We start from the raw sequence: 19,045 nt of genomic DNA, 5'->3' as shown, positions 1-19,045 counted from the left end.
CATAGCAGTGGATGTAAAAGAAATTTCTGGGCAGAAATTGGACAGGCGAGGCATTCATAAGTGCACAACGAATTTATCACATGGATCTGCAATTTGTCACATTGCTATCACCTCCACAGATAGTGTGTACATATTTTGTATACACATACACATGCAACTACTGCAGAGTACTAGGATGAACAGAGTCTGATTGTTGGGATCCATTTTGAACCTACAGTTATGACAACTCCACTTCTTATACATCAAAAAAAGAAAAGGCTTTGTTAGGTGCCTTCATTTTTTCCGTGCTATAATATCATAAGCAATGGTTTAACCATAAGAAATAGATGTCTGCCTTTCAAGCCTACCAGTGTTGTACAGATAAATCTGCCACACCCAACTACAGTCACATAGTACATAATAGCTTTACGAACACTTAAAGGAAACAATTGCTGACATGATAGGCACTCAGAAAATGAGTGCCAAATGACAATTCCGCATATTCCACTCAAGACATGTGGAGGAAAGAATAATCTAATTTTGCTGGCATTAAAACCATGCATTTCTTACATCAGTGTCAGGTGTCTGAAGGTCAACAGCTCCTTTGGCACAGCTGTTAAATGGTTTCCTTCCAGATATCTGAAAAAGAGTCACATTTTGATGATTAGGCACACACATTAACATGAACTTTGGCCAGGTCAGGCTGTGTCCCTTGTATTTTTTGGGAAATGCAGGATCTATTAGAACTTTAAAAGTAGTAACTAGGGGTGGAATCTTTGAATCATCACAGCTTTGAAACTATACTAACACGCTACTAGAATTTATTTGATTTGCAAATCCATAGTTTCCAGTCCAAAGCACCATAATAGCTTGTTGGTGGTATTGCTCAGAAATATGAAGTGAGTATAGCAAGGACCATTGACCTGCAACTCAAATAAAAGCTCATTTAGCTCTTCATAGAAGACTCTTATAGAAGGAGAAAAAAAATCACACATGGTGTGCCCTTGGTATAAGGTTATATTTAATTAAAGTTTTTACAAGTAACTCCAAATGCTAATTGACCCCATTAGAACAATTTCTGCCCTCTGACTGCAAACAGCTTGTACAGACAGTGTTTAAATAAACCCTTGTCTGGGATGTTGCATTACTTGATATTTGTATATCAGAACCTCACTTATTCCAATAGGGCCAATCCAAACATATGATTATTTTAGAAAAGTTTCATTGCAGTATCTCCTATCGGAGACTTCTTTTTTATTATTATTATTTTTACAATCTACAGTAATACAGGGGGCAAAAACACAAATCATGGTTGATTGTTTAACTCCCATTTGTACCTCCCCAAAATCTCTCCTACATTCAGCAGGTATACTTAATACAATAGACTGTATTTCCAGGTTAGGTACGCACTGCAGCACCATTGAAAAAATGTATTTTTTTTTAAAGACAAAACTAACGTTGTTCACAGGAATTCACTCTGCAGAGCAAGAAATCTTTAACACAGGAGGAATTTTATATGGCCAGGAGTCTCTCTCAATATAAATATTATCTGTTTAACACCAAATACATGACAACTAGTTTTTAGCCCTGGAAGATTCTACCTATACCTGAGAACATGGTCAATCTTGGGCATGTAATTTTCCTTAACGTTCATGTACACAGAAATCTCCACATGTCAAGATATGAAGACTATTCCCTAAGATTAAGTACTAAATGCACCAATCATTGAACAGGAGCTACATGTATACACACTATACATCCTGGAATATAATGTTCTCTTCCAAAGTTATGACCACTTACTCCTTAATATTTAATGAAATATATAAAGACTGTAATAGCTCTGGGGCAATTACAAGTGTCCTCATACCAGAGACACTCAAATCATCACTTAATTTGGGTCTGAAAAAAACTCATTATAACTGCTAAAATTTTGCCAGGATGTCCTCATTTAACAATGCTGATTACGAATCTCCATTGGAAAGCATCAGAAATTACATATTCAATTATGTGGTTCACCTTTGCACACATGGATATGGTATTTAGGTGCTTATCCACCCACACATGTGCAAATTCAATTTGCACAAAAACAAGCAGTAGCACATATGTAGCTGGGTAGAAAAGAATAGACCCTTTATGTTAATTTGTGACTTCTCATAAAAACTCTCAATTTTAAATACATTCCTATTTAATACTATCAGATCAAGGTAAGCCTGGTATGGTCCAAGTATTATAAAGCAAAGAAAATGCAAGAGGAATTAATTAAGGAAGTATTACAAAATAGAGATATTAGGAATGGTGGTTAAGGATTTGAAAGTGCTTCAAATAGCTACCAGATCGCAATAGTATATAGTCTCATTTCAAGTAGGAAACAGTACATTTCATTTCATGTTGTTAACTGGGCTGTCAAGATCTATGGAGGGTCCACTCACTCTAGTGTTGGACCCTGTGTATCCATATTTAAGATCTGGAGAGCTTGCTCCTGCACTCCTTACTCAAATAACCTCACTGAGATGAAGAATGTAGAATCAGGCCCTTGAAAGCCAAAACTGCTCTTTTAAACTAACTCTGTGGAAGTGGAGCAGGAAAATGGCTCTACATCCTAAAGGTATTTCAGGCAGAAAGTGTAACATGGCTTCCCAGCATGTGTCTACACCTTCTCACTGCTGGGACTCTAGTATGGGAGACCCATGGCAAGTGGGAATGGTTCAGATTAGGAGATGCTTTTTGTATTTGTAAGAAAAACTATCATGAGATTAAGACATAATTAAAAAAAGAACACTGAGCCAGATCATAGCCCCTACACCTACAAAGAGGGGATGGACCTTCTGCACTGAAGAGGGGGCTTTGCTGCTTCTCTGGCACCCTCTTCTTGCACCCCAGGAAGTTGTGGAGGGTGCCCCAAGGTCATGGGGCTGCAAGGAGGATATGATAGGGCAGACTGGGGTGCATACATTGTCCTCATTTTGGCTCTGGAGAAATTAATCAAAAATAATATAGCTCTAGTTCTTTCTGCTTTCATCCCAATGTTTTGGGGACGGCTGTGGCCAGTGGAAGGCAATGATAGAGAAGTTCCAATGGAAATGTACTTCCAGTAGGGTGACCAGATGTCCTGATTTTATAGGGATAGTCCCGATATTTGGGGCTTTGTCTTATATAGGTGCCAATTACCCCCCACCCCCATCCTGATTTTTCACCCTTGCTATCTGGTCACCCTAACTTCCAGTGAGGAAGGGCCAGTACAGAACTGTAGGACTTAACTTGACTTTTGCCTGTGTGACTCCACAGGCATCTGCCAGTTTTCCACGAAATTCCAGTGGCCTTTTCTACAGGGGAAATAAATCCAGTTTCCTCATATGGGGGGGGGGGGGGGGGGGGAAGGGGAAGAAAGGCTCTGCTTCAGTCAATGCATGCAAAGATTTCATCCCTTTGAGGCCCCTTTTGGTGTATTTCTCCATAGACAGACCTAGGTTATTGCAATCAATATGATGTCCTTCAAAGGGTTATCAAGTATCACCAGGGAGTATGTACACCCACACACAGTAGAGTATATAACACAATGATCTTAGAATCTGTGCCACACACAATTTTTATTTTCTTTGGTAACAACCCTATTTGGTCTGCATTTATAACAGTAAACAACAATAATTACAGAGACTAACATGTTATAGGTTCTGTCTCCATGTAGGCTGCTACAACGCCAAATAATTTTGTGCAAGCTATTTGGTCTAAAAGACTCTTGCTGCAAGTTGAGTTTTTGTCTGAATTATTTAAAAGTAAATAGGAGTATACAGAAAAGCTACTGCCATTTATTACAGAATATATTATTTATATCAACTCGTGTTTTATTTTCTCTCTTCTATTTCAGAGTAATGCCCTCCCCCATTTTCTGTTGTCTCAGCTCTGCCTTCTAAACTAAACAAACCCCGGGAAGAATTTCTCGTACGATATTAGATACTGGAGCCTAATAATAAATTGAAAAAATCCTCAGCTATCAAATGAATAGAATACAGTGATGAAACCTTCAGAATACATTTTTGGAGCATTTTCCAATTCATTTTGACATGAAATAGATGTCAATTTAAACAGCTTTTTTTGCTAGAAAAGGTCTTTCCCCCCTTTTTTCTTGGTATCTGGTGGGTGGGTTAGCAATTGAACACTGAAAGGTGTATGTTGTACTCTAATTCTTCAGTATTCTGACTGAGACAGAGACAAACCTTTGGGTCTCTGGAGCTGGACTGCTACAGCATATCTTCTTTGCAGAGCATATTCAGCTACAATATTCTCAACAATTTCCCGGTTGTCTTAGGGTATTAGCACAAAGGGTAATATTTATACCAATGAAACACTTTGTGAATAGAACACAACAGCTTCCTAATAATTTTACTCTGAAAAATTAATGATTATATCATTATCATGCACAGCAATTATTAGGGGTGCACAAAACTTTCCTATTTAACTTTCTGCCATATTATACAAACAATGGTGACAAATTCTAGAAAAAGAATTTTCAAAGCGCATTTAAATTGAGTTAATTTGAAACAACCACAGCTTTTCAGAATATAATGATATAATGGGAGACATGTTAATTTGAGTTGCTGCATTTGAAAAAGCACCACCATTTACACAGGACCAAACTTGATTGGATTCCACATCATACCTCATGGTGGAACTTTATTCTCGTGACATTTACACAGAGCTAATCTAATATAGTAGCTAAGGCCCAAATTCAAAGTAATACACTTAAACCTAAGCCTAAATAATTCAGTGAATTCAGCATACATTGAACAATAATGTCTTTCCTTAGTGGCTATCCCCCATTTAAGAGGAGAACCTGTTTCTAGCTAAAGCAGCCTGGCTTGTAGCTTGGGTGGTAAAAGCTTTTGGAGACAGAGGACATCATAATATCGCATTAATAGAAAAACTTACAATCAAAATAATACAGAGAAGAGATTTTGTTTTCATTTCTTTCTTAGCCAAAGAAGCAAAAGACAGAATGAATTCATTGACTTGACCTTTAGTAGGCAAAGAAACTATGGTATGAACCAAAAAATTTACTTTTAAATTTATCTCCCAGATTAAATTATCCACAGATTAGGTTAATAAATTCCAAGGCCAGAAGGGACCACTGTGATCATCTAGTCTGAGCTTCATAGCACAGGTCATAGAACTTCCCCAAAATAATTCCTAGAGCAGCTCCTTTAGAAAACCATCCAACCTTGATTTAAAAATTGCCAGGGATGGAGAATCCAACATGACTGTTGGTAAATTGTTCCAATGCTTAATTACTCACTGTTAAAAATTTACATTTTGTTTCCCATCTGAATTTGTCTGGCTTCAACTTCTAGAGACTGGTAATACTTTTCTCCATTAGACTGAAGAGACTATTATTAAATATTTGTTCCCCATGTAGATTCTTACAGACTGATCAAGTCACCCCTGAGCCTTCTCTTTGTTAAACTAAATAGACTGAACTCCCTGAGTCTAACATTAAAAGGCAGGCTTTCTAATCCTTTAATCATTCTCAAAGCTCTTCTCTGAGTCATCTCCAATTTTCAACCTGAGTGTACATCAGCTGCCTTAATGTAGGAGAACTGTCTGGAGGCCAAAATAATATCTTTCGATTCCTAATGCTTTTAGATGTTGTAGCTCTGTAGTTTTAGATTTAAATATTTGGGCCCAATTCATCCCCACTTTAATTTCATTGCGTACAGCATCACACCATTGATGGAGCTGGTCCAATAGGTACACTCAAAATTCCTATTAAGTTTTATCCATCATTCTGATAATAAATTAATATCTGCCATGTCTCTGATGCAAAATAAAAAGTAAAGTGCAATCAGATATAAGCCACCTGAAAAGGTTTTTCCAACCCTGCAGTTCCTAATACAGATCTGTCAAGTAAGGATTTAGGCCCAGATCCTCAAAGGTATTTAGGTTCCTAACTCCCACTGAGTTCAATAGGAGTTAGGCACCTAAATAACTTTGAAGATCTTGGTCTTAGGAACTCTAAGAAGGTGCCAATTTACCTTCATTTTGTGAGTACCTGTTTTATAAAATGTATGGATAGTTAAGCATTCGTACAGCAACTTCATCCTGTAATCTCAAAGAGCATTACAAACAGGTTAGGGCAGGGGTCGGCAAGTTTCAGAAGTGGTGTGCCAAGTCTTCATTTATTCACTCTAATTTATGGTTTCACGTGCCAGTAATACATTTTAACGTTTTTAGAAGGTCTCTTTCTATAAGTCTATAATATATAACTAAACTATTGTTGTATGTAAAGTAAATAATGTTTTTAAAATGTTTAAGAAGCTTCATTTAAAATTAAATTAAAATGCAGAGCCCCCCAGACCGCTGGCCAAGACCCAGGCAGTGTGAGTGGCACTGAAAATCAGCGCGCGTGCCGCCTTCAGCACGTGTGCCATAGGTTGCCTACCCCTGGGTTAGGGCATATTGAGTTAGGTGCTGTACACACATACTGTAAGAGAAATTTATCCCCCTGAATCTTACAAACTATATAAACAAAATCTACTCCCAGACAAAGGGATAGGAGAGAAGTGTTGCTATTTTACAGAGGGGAAATTTAGGGACAGAGAGTAAGAGACTGGACCCAGGCCACACAGGAACTCTATGGCAGAGCCAGGAATTGAACCCTGATTGCCTGAGGCCCACTGCAGTGTGTAAACTACAAGGCCATCCTCTCAAAAATTACATAGGGAAATTTCAATCTTCTTTCCTAGCAGAAAGGACAAGCCCAGAATCACACAGCAAATGAGAGAGAACAAGGAGGGACTAAACTATTGACTTCCAGACCTATGCTCTAACCACTACAACATACACTACCTCATAATGACTTCACCAAAGGAGATGAAATGGCTCAGGATTTTGGTAATGCTATATAGAAACTTACCCCTCTAGGTTGCTCTTGTGAATCGAGGTGGGTCAGTAACAAAGTTGCTATTATCAAATGTGTATTAGAGCCTCAGAAAAAGGAGATTAAAGTTCTCATAAATAACTCCCCACCACGGAGCAATAAAAGTTGCTCAACTCCTTTCTGGTAATCTTAGCGAGATCAAAGACTGAATGCCTCTTCCCCTAAGGATGGCCCTTCTCCCGCTCATGGTTGTGGCACATGGGCCTGCCTTGAAGTGCTGCTGCATGCACTCTGCTTGCTTTGAAAACAGAGAGGGCACCTCAGATTCCAGGAATTCCCTCCAGCACCTTTCACAGGCACTAACTTTACAATAAATGAATAAATAAAAATGATGCATTTAAAATGACAGCTGCTCCTTTTCTAACTTGTCAATTTTTTATACCAGTGAACAGTTGGATTTGAGGTGATACCACTACCACAAGGTGCCAAAGTGTCATGTAATGCTTTGAATCTCTTGTAATTTTTTGTATGATAGAATGCCTGCTCGGCCACAAAGGCAAGTCCACAGGAGCATTCTGTGCTACGAGAGGAAGGCAAAAGGAAAATACAGTTCTCAGACAGTAACTAAAGATGCACAAGGGAAGGACAGGAAAAACTATTGTAATTTGGGGATTTTTAAAAAAAAAAACATTTAAGATAAAAACTAGGAGTTGCTTGGCAATGCTACATCTAAGTTCTAAAATTAAGTTAGGGTCAAAACATTTTTGATGAGATGTTCAGAACATTGTTTGAAATCAAGGCAACTATCTTTTACCAAAAAAGATAGTCTGGCAGAAAGTGAGGGAGTGAAGTATGAAATGTATCAGGAAATTTCAGATTTCAATGACTTGAAGAGGTCTGGGGTTTCAGTTCACGTCACCAAGAAGACTGGGGCATTTGCAAAATTTGGATTCAGATCTAGGTTTAGGCTTGAATTTTGAACTCTCTGAAGTATGAGCAGGGTTTTAGCTTGGGCTCATCTCTACTAAAATTGCTATTTAAAAATGACATGTAGAAAATATGGTTTTGTTTAAAAGACAGTAACGAGGGCTCCAAAGCTAATTTTCTCTATCATGCTCTGTTAGTGTTGAAATCAGCTTTCTGAAGACTGTAAGACCTTACTACCCACTCAAAAGGCCATTTTATAACTATTGAGCTATTTCCTTTTTTCAAATTGTCAGATTTGAAATACGGATTTAAATTCTCTATTTTGGCTATAGCTAAAAATACCCTTTTAGAGAATAATTCAAACTCTCTCAATTTGAAAGAGCTTTCCATTTACAGTATATTAAGCAGACTGCAAAATCTTTCCTGACTGATGCAGCCCCAAGGCCAAGTCTGCCTAAGCTTTCAGCTAAATTGTTTCTCTCCTTTTATTAAAAAAGAAAATTCACTTAATTGCGTGTTAACTTTTAGTGCACAAATAGTGCTGATTGCCAGGAAAGGACAGATATTTGCATCCACAAACAGATATTTCTAACAGCTATTCCACTACAGGGTTATCACATTGATTAGCAGAAATGATGCAGATGGTAATATAGCAGCACTGGGAAATGGCACACAGCATGCTAGTAAAGTCTATATTCATCTCAGCTGACTCCTTAGAGTAAATTTGCTGTATCTACTTGATTGAAACAAGTTGAATGTACAGTACTCAAAAGTAAGGTTAATGCTGAATGCACAGTACTATACTGAAAACTGCTGCTGCTACTTACTCTAGGCCACTATTACAAATTGGGTGTTATCCCAGTCTCACTGGTTAAAGTAGAGCAAAACAGGATGGAGAGCTCTCCTATTTTGGTGATGGTCATTGTATGCCTTGATGTACAGCAAGCATGTGGGAGAACATTGTTTAACTTGTGGTGACAGGTAACAGCACAAGAAGACACTGGGGACAGGAGGAGGAAAAATATTTTCTAAGAGTTCATCTCTCCAAAAGGGCTCATAGTCAGCCAAGCAAAAGTGAGTTTGTGTGTGTGCATAGAGCACGTGGAGCTGTGTCAGGACTTACTCCTTGAGCTCCATACCCCTGTTCCTGTCATGTTTATATGACTGACCAGGACAGAGAATGGACTATTAAAAAATAAATCAAACTGGAAAGCCTGGGCAGGATGCAAGGGACCAGTCCTTGGAAAACTGAAATATCCAATCCAATGTCCAACATGGTAGATGAAGACACTTCAAAAAGATTCTTAGCAAAATTATGTATTTGTGTTTTCCCCGAACAGTAGGGTTTCCATTAGAGTATGATAGTGATGACCTTCTGTCATTTATTAGGATCAGCTGCATTTCCAACTTGTGTCCAGGATGCCTAAAAGATAGGTACAATTGATGTGGCAAGGCAACCTTCACAGTATCTAGATGCCTTTGATCTCACTGACCCTTGTCAGTCTGAGTATAAGTCAGGGAGAGGCTGAGTGACAGGGCATGAGGGAGGGGGCTAATGGGCACTGCTGAAAGAGACCAGGTGTTGATCAGAGAGGGAGAATTGAGCAACAGAGAGGTCAGAGAGAGCAGTGCTTGGTGAACACTAAGTCAATTTAATGGCCCTTTTAGCGAGTGAGAGTTGAACCAGATCTGCAGGTAGAACAGAGAGGTGAGGGTGGGGAAATGTACAGCTAAGGGGTTGGATGGGTCATCAACATGGAAGCTGAAGTTGCCAAAGAAGAGAATGGGAGATTGTGAGGAAAGGAAGAGAGAGTGAGAGACAGGAATACATTAAACATTTTGTATATATGCATAGCAATACAAATAAAAAAAGGCACTAAAAGAGTTGATGTACATGTAGGTTTTCATACCACCCCATCACTGTTCTATCCAAGTGCTTAGGGTCACCATAGTATTATGAGTCCAGAGACAACATGATTGATGTATATTTAATCTAAAACTAGACTTTGCTCATTATAATAACATAAGTAACTCCAATGTTTTCTCCTCGATGCAAAACCTTGCTATTTCCCATAGACCTAATAACAGCAGCTGGATACTGTCAGGCCTTTATTAGATACAGCCAGGCCTTTATTAGAGATTACTGCTCCTTTAAAAAAAAAGAAATAAAACTCAAGTACTGGGGTAATGTATGGAAAGCATGCTTGGGAAAGTTGCTTCAGACAAAAAAAAAACCACTTTTCTAAGGCATTGATGTGGAGGGAAATTAGGTTGTATACTGGATCAGTATGCTACTCTTTTACTTCTGCCAGCAGGACTAGATATCTGAGTAAACTCAAAGGACAAGTCTTCCCTTCAGAACTGTGCATACAGCAAAGGAAGCGGGTAGGTGAAATTTGGCAGCATGGCTCCAAATGTCAAGGAATAGCTCCAAATGTCAAGGAAAGAATGGGCTTTCAGGTATTGTCTTCCATTTTATACTCCCCCCAAATCTGTCCATGTGCTGTATGGCCATAGGCCCAAGCTGTGATCCCATAATAGTCCTACCGTCCCTTTGAGGGCAATGCTTTCACTCCTTCCCCAGTTAATCATTTGTCAAAAACTTGGAGTTGATAAGACTTGTGGTGTTGCACATGCCTCATGGGAACTTCTGAAGATTTGACCCTACCTGTATAATTCCAGATTTCTGCACATCACAGAACCAGGCCATTTACTGGGATGTAATATGACTGGCAATCTCTACATTTAGAGACACTGGAGTAGCAGGATGGAAGTGTGTTGGCAAAGCAGTATGGGAAAAACTTGTACAGCACCTGTCTGCACTATGCCTAGCTCTGGATAGTTCTATTAACCCCTGGTTTTGAGACTTCAATTAATGTACAAATACAAAGCAGACCTTCTAGAATGTATTTCATATGTAAAAAGGATAAAAGCAATAACGTTATAAGTAATTGCTTCACTGTGGAGACTTGATGCAAGTTGCCCTTCCTTAAAGTTGACATCAAGGGCACCGAGACACAGTTTCTATGTTCAACATGCTTATGAGTCTCTATAGTCAATCCAGAATGGAAATGCAGGAGGAAACTTGGAGAGGCAGAGCCTAGGTTTCCAGCCTGCCATCATTGTAATAACACTAGTGCTGATGCTCCACTTAGGGTTTTGCGCTGAAGTAGGATATGATGAAATTCTACCCACTGCAGAATGAAATTCTCTGTCCCCTTGTAAGAGGTATATTCATTTCAGCACTTTGTTATTTAGTACCTGTTGCAGTTAGAAATTTCCTGTTGTAGAGGTATTTTGGAGTTTTATATGCAACACTAATTTACTGGCTTGGTAAGCTGTATGGCCGTGTTCTTTTATTAAAATGTGATGTATAAAGTATGTTACATTTAATAAAAAGCATTTCAGCTGACAGCTTGTTGCCATTCTAACATGGAAAATTGAAGTTTATAAATGCAAGACTCCACAGCATTCATCAAAATTCCACTAAAATATTCCCCTTCGTTACTTGGAGCACCACATCAGACCCCTCCCAGAGAAAGCGCCATGAATCATCAGGAAAATAAATGCTAAATCCTTGCCCCAGCCATCACCAAGGGCTTTGTCCACAGTGACACAACTACTATTCTAATGCATGGTGTGAGGGGCAGGATACAGCCACCCAGCATGAGGGAAGCCATTGCTCTTCAGGGCTCACAGCAAACCAGCGTGCAGTATGTCTGAGAATGGAGGCAGGCTGGGGGAGAAACTGGTCATTTCTCCCTTGTGGGAGGTCAGCACCTGCTGAAATGGTAGGCAAGTAATCAGTCTTTTGGGGAGTGCTGGAGTATGAGTGGCTACAGTGGTAGCCATGGAGAGGCCACTGCCACTCTGGCTGGGGAGGTCAAGGATTCCCTTCTCACACAGACCATTGTGGATCTTTTGTATATATATAGACTAGCTACTCAAAAGCCATGCAGTTTGAAGATTGGATCTTGAACCTGTCATAGGAAGTGGTTACTTAAATAATTGGCACCACTTGCCAAAGAATAATTGCTCACTAGCAGTATAGAGCATAGAATTATAGAATATTAGGGTTGGAAGAGACCTCAGGAGGTCATCTAGTCCAATCCCCTGCTCAAAGCAGGACCAACACCAACTAAATCATCCCAGCCAGGGCTTCATCAAGCCGGGTCTTAAAAACCTCTAAGGATGGAGATTCTACCACCTCCCTAGGTAACCCATTCCAGTGCTTCACCACCCTCCTAGTGAAATAGTGTTTCCTAATATCCAACCTAGACCCCCACACACTGCAACTTGAGACCATTGCTCCTTGTTCTGTCATCTGCCACCATTGAGAACAGCCAAGCTCCATCCTCTTTGGAATCCTCCTTCAGGTAGTTGAAGGCTGCTATCAAATCCCTCCCCCTCCCCGCTCTTCTCTTCTGTAGACTAAATAACCCCAGTTCCCTCAGCTTCTCCCCATAAGTCATGTGCCCCAGTCCCCTAATCATTTTCGTTGTCCTCCGCTGGACTCTCTCCAATTTGTCCACATCCCTTCTGTAGTGGGGGGACCAAAACTGGACACAGTACTCCAGGTGTGGCCTCACCAGTGCCGAATAGAGGGGAATAATCACTTCTCTCGATTTGCTGGCAATGCTCCTACTAATGCAGCCCAACAGGTAACAAGGGCACACTGCTAACTCATATCCAGCTTCTCGTCCCAGGTCCTTTTCTGCAGAACTGCTGCTTAGCCAGTCGGTCCCCAGCCTGTAGCAGTGCATGGGATTCTTCCTTCCTAAGCGCGGGACTCTGCACTTGTCCTTGTTGAACCTCATCAGATTTCTTTTGGCCCAATCCTCCAATTTGTCTAGGTCACTCTGGACCCTATCCTTACCCTCCAGCATATCTACCTCTCCCCCCAGCTTAGTGTCATCTGCGAATTTGCTGAGGGTGCAATTAATCTCATCATCCAGATCATTAATAGCATCTTTAAGGACTCAGGATGTATCCTGTGATGTGTTGAATATAGACCAGCGAATGGCTCTGATACATGCTTATGTCACATAGCAATGCTTTGATGAGAGGTAAAAACATCACCTTCAAGGGTTAACTCTAAAATCTAGTTTTCCTGCAAGTTACTGAAATCTGCTGGAGACTCTCCTGGGTTCTAGTTCTTTCTTCCAAATCTACTATCTTGCTATAGAAACAGAGACTGGAAGACATTTGTTTCATAGTCCTATTAAACCTGCTGGGGTGCTCCTGTTTCTGCCAGAGCAGGTATTGAATACGTGGTGGTTTAAAGCAGTAGTTGATGCTATTAGAGAAATACAGACAGTTTAGAAATGTCTGAGCTATGGAAATCAAAACTTAGTAGTTTAAAAAATCTGTTAAACTTTAACTGTCCTCAATATATAGCAGGGACATGGTGGGAGGCACAGAAGAATCTATGATTGCTAATAGAAAACGAAAATCTTCAGGTAGCTTTTATCCCTGAAATACAGTTTTAAAAAGCTTTTAAATCTAAAACTTTTGGAATTCTGACAGATAAGTAGGTCCTAGATGATACAAGGCTTTCTAGAACATAACCAACATCTGGACGTGGACCTGGAAGCAAAGAGGAAACTTGTGAGCTTGATTATATTCTTTTCATTTCAGACCTGTCATGCTTTGAATCAAAAGATCACACACCTTTTGCTTCAGGAATTGGTGTCAAGGGAAATTTGCCTGGCTTTGTTTTTAGTGACAAAATCAGTGGCAAAATCAGCTGAGACTGATTCAGGGTTTTACTTCCAAAGCACGCAAAAAGAGGTATGGTTTGGAGTTAGTTCCATTGCTAAGTTTTTGGATTTAAAACACAAATCCAAACTAGAACGTTGCAAATTCAAGTAGATTAGACTGTTCAGTTCCATGCAGCTGTACTTGTAATATCACAGATTGCTACTTTCATTTGGAAACAATGACTAAAGAATATAGCAAACTGCAGGAATTTGTGATATTACTGTCACAATAGGAATGACGTTAACTCATGTCACTGGTTTATAGCATATAAAATATTATTACACTCATAAGAATCCTGACCATAAAAACATCAGTGTTGCACAGTTATATGGAACTGAAGTAATACCTGTAATTCCCCATTGACTACAAATCATGCCTGAGGGAAGTTGTGGAGCTCCAGCATGATGAGGGCAGAATCTAGTCTGCAGCAGCTTTACTATTGGTGATGACACATTAGAAGGATAAGAATGGACTTGACTTTCAGATGAAACCATATTATTACCACCATGAACTGAGCAAATCTGACCAGAAATCATTGAAACACGTTAAACGTGTACTCTTTCACTTCTCCAATTAGAGTAACTTTTCAGAGCAGAATTATACTTCATTCAGCAAAAATTTTCTTTAATAACTAAAAAACAATCTTGAGCATTTTAAGTAGTAATTGGTTTTTCCAGTAGTGTGTGCATCTATGCAAAACACCCTGGAGCTATATTTTACAGCAGACATCACACGACACACACTCACTATGGATTTCTCTACACTGGCACTCTCACAAAAGTTAAGATTATTCAACTAAAGCTGTGAAGTTAATGTGCATAATTAAAGTGCATTAAACCTTTGTGTGGACATTCTGTTTCAGAAGTAATGTGGCCGTAGTTTGCTGTTGCTTAATCCTCCCCAAAAGACATCTATGGAAGGTGCCACATAGTGTTTGAGAAAAAAGTCTACACAAATACAGTATGTGCAGCAGCAGTGCAAAATTCCCTCCACTGAACAGGAGGAGATAACCTGAAGAGTGAAACTGTAATGCCTGTTATATTCCTGGTCTCTCTTGTGTCTACCAATAATAGTGCTAATTAGCATAAATCAGATATGGTTCAGTAGGAAATGGACTGACTAACTTCATATACTCTCATCATACAGTAACCAACTACTTTCATATATAAACAGTCATTAGCTGGTAACAACTTCCAGTAACTACGCAGCTGGGCTAGATTTCAATGTGTGACCTAGAGGTGAAAAGCTTTATATTCCTACTACCAACCCTTCAAGCCATTCAGTTCCTCCAGTATTACGTTTTCTTTCCATGGACAGAACCAAAAAACAATGTAAATTCATAGCAAATGAAGAAAGCTAGAATGGCTCCCTCAACTCATGCACATTCACTATACAATTTAATCTAATTACCTCTGTTATTTTAGACATTTCATGAGAAGAGAAAAGAAAAGAATCCACTGTTTGTTTTCCCTGCTGTTTTTTTTTGAAAAATGCCATGAAGTAGTATAATTAGCGCACAGATGCGTATGTAGGAAATATATTTTCCATAGCTCTTTCAAACTGTCTATTGTGAACTCAAGCTGCTAAAAATGCACTATATATTATACAGTATTGATTTATTCATTTGTTCCCCACATATAGAACGAATAGAAACTAATACATGGCTTGCATACAGTTTAAAATCTCCCGTGTGCAGAGTAACACAGGCAGTTACAACCTACTCAGGCACAAGAAAGAGGCCACAACAATCAAAAAATATAAGGAAAATATCAAAGTACAATGATTCATTCACTGATGTCAAGGGCAAACTTCCATGGACCTCAACTGGCACAGTACCTAGTGCCCTTTTCTTGTGAAATGAGTAACATAAAATGTAACTTACAGCTCAGTCACATCCTTGGGAATGCCTTTGGGCAGGATGCGCAGCCCTTTGTTACTGCAGCGCACTACTGAGTCCACACAAGTACATTGATCAGGACAACGAGGAGAGAGCAGACAGCTGCTTTCATCATTACCTGCAGAGAGAGAGAGAGAGAGAGAGAGCGAGCATGAGAGGATCCTGATATTTGGGAAGGAAATCAACCATGCAGGCCAGGAGGGCTCGCTTCAGAGGTAATTGCTCGCATCTAATACAAAATAGGGACATCCATAAGTCTACAACAGTTGGGTTGTCAATTAGCCCCTAATATTTAGTTTCGCCCCAACATCACATACTGGATCACTGGCATCAGGGTGCAAAACTGTTCTGAAAAATGGTGGCAATTGTTTTAAAAGGAAAAGAAAACAAAATTTTATAAAATAGTTAGCCAGCTTTTTGAAATTCTACAAATCTTCACCCATTAAATAGCCTCTCCCTGTCACCCCAACACCCGCACCCTGTGTTAGCTGAAACAGAAAATTTTACCAGACCATCAGCCTTAATCTTATCTTGACATAAGATTACAAGGAATCTTTTTTTAAAAATAACTATCTAGCTTTATTTCCTCATGATGTAAATCTTTCAGTGTTAAGCATCGACTTTTAATGTTGGCATGGCACGTCATTTATCACTTTATTTGAAAAGCCTCATTGTTGACAAGGATAACTAGGCAAAAAACAAACCAAACTATACTCTCAGAATTGCTGGCAATGCATCTGTTCATGCATAAAAATATCTAATACTCCTAACGTGGATTCAAACTTCCACAAACAACAGATTAAATCTCATAATTGCAGAACAACAGGATTTGCATGGAAGAAACCAAGTCTTTGAAGTTAAGAACATTAAACCATGGATTTTCCCCCAAAACAACACGCTTCACAAAACATTAGGAAAATACAAACTGTAGTATCAAGATGCATATGGAAGGAAACATTTAGTGAAACATACTCTAGATGATCATGATAGGAAGTATATACATGTTTATGAATGTAAACAGACTGAATGTATTGAACATTGAAATAGTAAAGTTAAACCATATGACCATGTTTCCATTAGATATTTTCATTTCTTTAAGACTTATACAAAGACTAATTGAGGCAGAGATGATTTTCCTTCCTTCATGGGTCTGCCAGGTGTATGCTTGAGCCTTCAGGTTTAAACAAGACTGGAAGCCCTGCTAGAGGTCTGAAAAGCAATCCTAGCAACTTTCACTCATGAGTGTGCATGTCCAAAAAGGAATGGTTTGCATTAAAAATGATGGAGGGAAAAAGAAGAAAGGGGAATGGGAAAATAATCCCATCATTACAAAACAACCTATGCCACCAAGACATGCATGTAACTTAACTAAATAGCCACATGATCTTTTACTGTAACTCCTGTTCTCCCCTGCTCACTTCCCCTATTGTTTACCAGACTCACTCATTACTTGCTGATCCTGCAAATGCTTAAGTCCAAGAGCAACTTTATGCACTTGGGTAGTCCCACTGAACCCAAAGGAGATGAATGTGCATTAGGTTACTCCACTTTCACCCTGCACTACTGTCCCCAAATCTTGCTTCACGTGGACGTAGAGGCACAGGGAGCACAAACCTCCTCAGGTACTGTCCCCACACAGAGCAGAACTGAAGCATTTCTGCAAAGTCCCTTGGATCACAGACCGTCATTTAGTTCTGTGTTCGTACAGTGCCTAGCATGATGGGGTCCTGTTTCATGTCCAAGGGCAGGTCTTCACTACAGGGGGGGGGGGTCGATTTAAGATACGCAAATTCAGCTACGCGAATAGCGTAGCTGAATTCGACCTATCGGAGCCGACTTACCCCGCTGTGAGGATGGCAGCAAAATCGACCTCCGCGGCTCCCCGTCAATGGCGCTTACTCCCACCTCCGCTGGTGGAGTAAAAGCTTCGATTCGGGGATCGATTGTCGCGTCCCGACGAGACGCGATAATTCGATCCCCGAGAGATCGATTTCTACCCGCCGATTCAGGCGGGTAGTGTAGACCTAGCCCAAGGCTCCTAGCAGTTACAATGATACAAACAATAACAGCAGCACCAACACCTGGGGCCCTCCGTAGCAGAGGAGGAAGGGTCAGAGTTTACTCCTAAATGGCCACAGCCATTCATTACACTTCACTGAATCTTTCTGATTGATTTCTAAATCTCTAATATTCCTATATTCCCATTATATTTCTGCTAAGACTTCATAGCCCCAAGATCTAGTCGGTTCTCCAAGAAAACCTCTGAGGACAGTGGGAATGGGGCTAAGGGAATGGGAGGAAAAGTCAGTAACTGCACTGGCATTATTCTCAAGGAAGATTGCTTTGTTCGTCAAACTCCCTGGCAAGGAGCTGAATGCATTTGGATTCAAGGGTGAAAAAAAGGTGTATCCTGAAAGAATCCAGAGAAACCAGTCTCAGCTGATTGCACAAGGAAGAACTCATACTTCTATCTAGGCTTGGAGGGAGGGGGCCCAGAACATGGGAATCTACTAAGGTGCCATCGCCAATAAAAAAACAATTCCCAGATGATATAGAACAATGACATTTGATTAGAGACAGTTCTCTCCCTCATGACTACAGTAGAACCTCAGAGTGATGAACACCAGAGTTATGAACTGATCAGTCAACCCCACACCTCATTTGGAACCAAAAGTATGCAATCAGGCAGCAGCAGAGACATTAAAAAAAAGTAAATACAGTACAGTACTGTGCTAAATATAAACTACTAAAAAAATAAAGGGAAGCTGCATTTTTCTTCTGCATAGTAAAGTTTCAAAGCTGTATTAAGTCAATGTTCAGTTGTAAACTTTTGAAAGAACCATCGAAATGTTTTGTTCAGGGTTACGAACAGTTCAGAGTTATGAACAACCTCCATTCCCGAGGTGTTCATAACTCAGAGGTTCTACTGTAAATTTAATTAAGCTCTTTTCATCATGATATCGTGGTGTTGATTAGGTAGAAAAAACAGCAGAGATACCAGTCTGGTAGTGAAATACCAAGTCCCATCAAGTTTTCTTACCATCACAGGTGAAGTCCTGTATGGCCACATCTTGAATCGGAATCTCCTTTAAGAAAGAGGGTTTCTGGCAACGTGGATTTCCACTGACAATTCTCCTTTTTCTGAGCCATTTCCCCAGCCATGCCAGGTGGCAATTACAATTAAAGGGATTAGACAGCAAATTACTGAAAGGGAATCAAAACAAAAACACATTGAACATGGTCAGCTACTACAGACATTAAGTGACTAGCGAAAGCCCATATATTCAGAACTCAAGGATTCCACTCAAGGCTCTGCCCCTTATTTTCAGTGAGAGCCTGGCCAATTCACTTAGGCTTGTTCTACACAGAAATTTTGTACCAGTATAACTGTCTGTAAGGGGTGTGTGTTTTATACTGATACAATTCCTAGTGAGGATGCAGTTATATCGGTATTACATTGATATAACTTATTCCCTTTCCCGTAAGGAAATAAACTATATTGGTATAAGCACATTTATACTGGCATAACTGTGGCCACACTGGAGAAAAAAGGTATGTACCATTTTATCACAGCCTTTGTGTATAGATAAGCCCTTGATGTGAGTGAGTTT

At 39.7% G+C, this 19,045-nt stretch overlaps 1 protein-coding gene across 2 annotated transcripts in view; it reads right to left on the bottom strand.

Moving 5' to 3' along the window:
- The window catches only part of SLIT3 (slit guidance ligand 3), a 793,796-nt gene that overhangs the window by 149,041 nt on the left and 625,710 nt on the right, over positions 1-19,045 (bottom strand). For both annotated transcript variants that reach the window (XM_005295705.5, XM_065554865.1), the window contains 3 exons: positions 18,475-18,638; positions 15,420-15,552; positions 550-618 (listed from right to left, as the gene is read on the bottom strand). In XM_005295705.5, the coding sequence (XP_005295762.1) occupies positions 550-618; positions 15,420-15,552; positions 18,475-18,638 (366 nt within the window). The remainder of the gene's footprint in view (positions 1-549; positions 619-15,419; positions 15,553-18,474; positions 18,639-19,045) is intronic.

Source organism: Chrysemys picta, chromosome 8 (assembly GCF_011386835.1).
Source record: "Chrysemys picta bellii isolate R12L10 chromosome 8, ASM1138683v2, whole genome shotgun sequence".
Taxonomy (NCBI): domain Eukaryota; kingdom Metazoa; phylum Chordata; order Testudines; family Emydidae; genus Chrysemys; species Chrysemys picta.
Note: the sequence above shows the minus strand (reverse complement) of the source record. Positions and strands in the feature narration are given on the sequence as shown.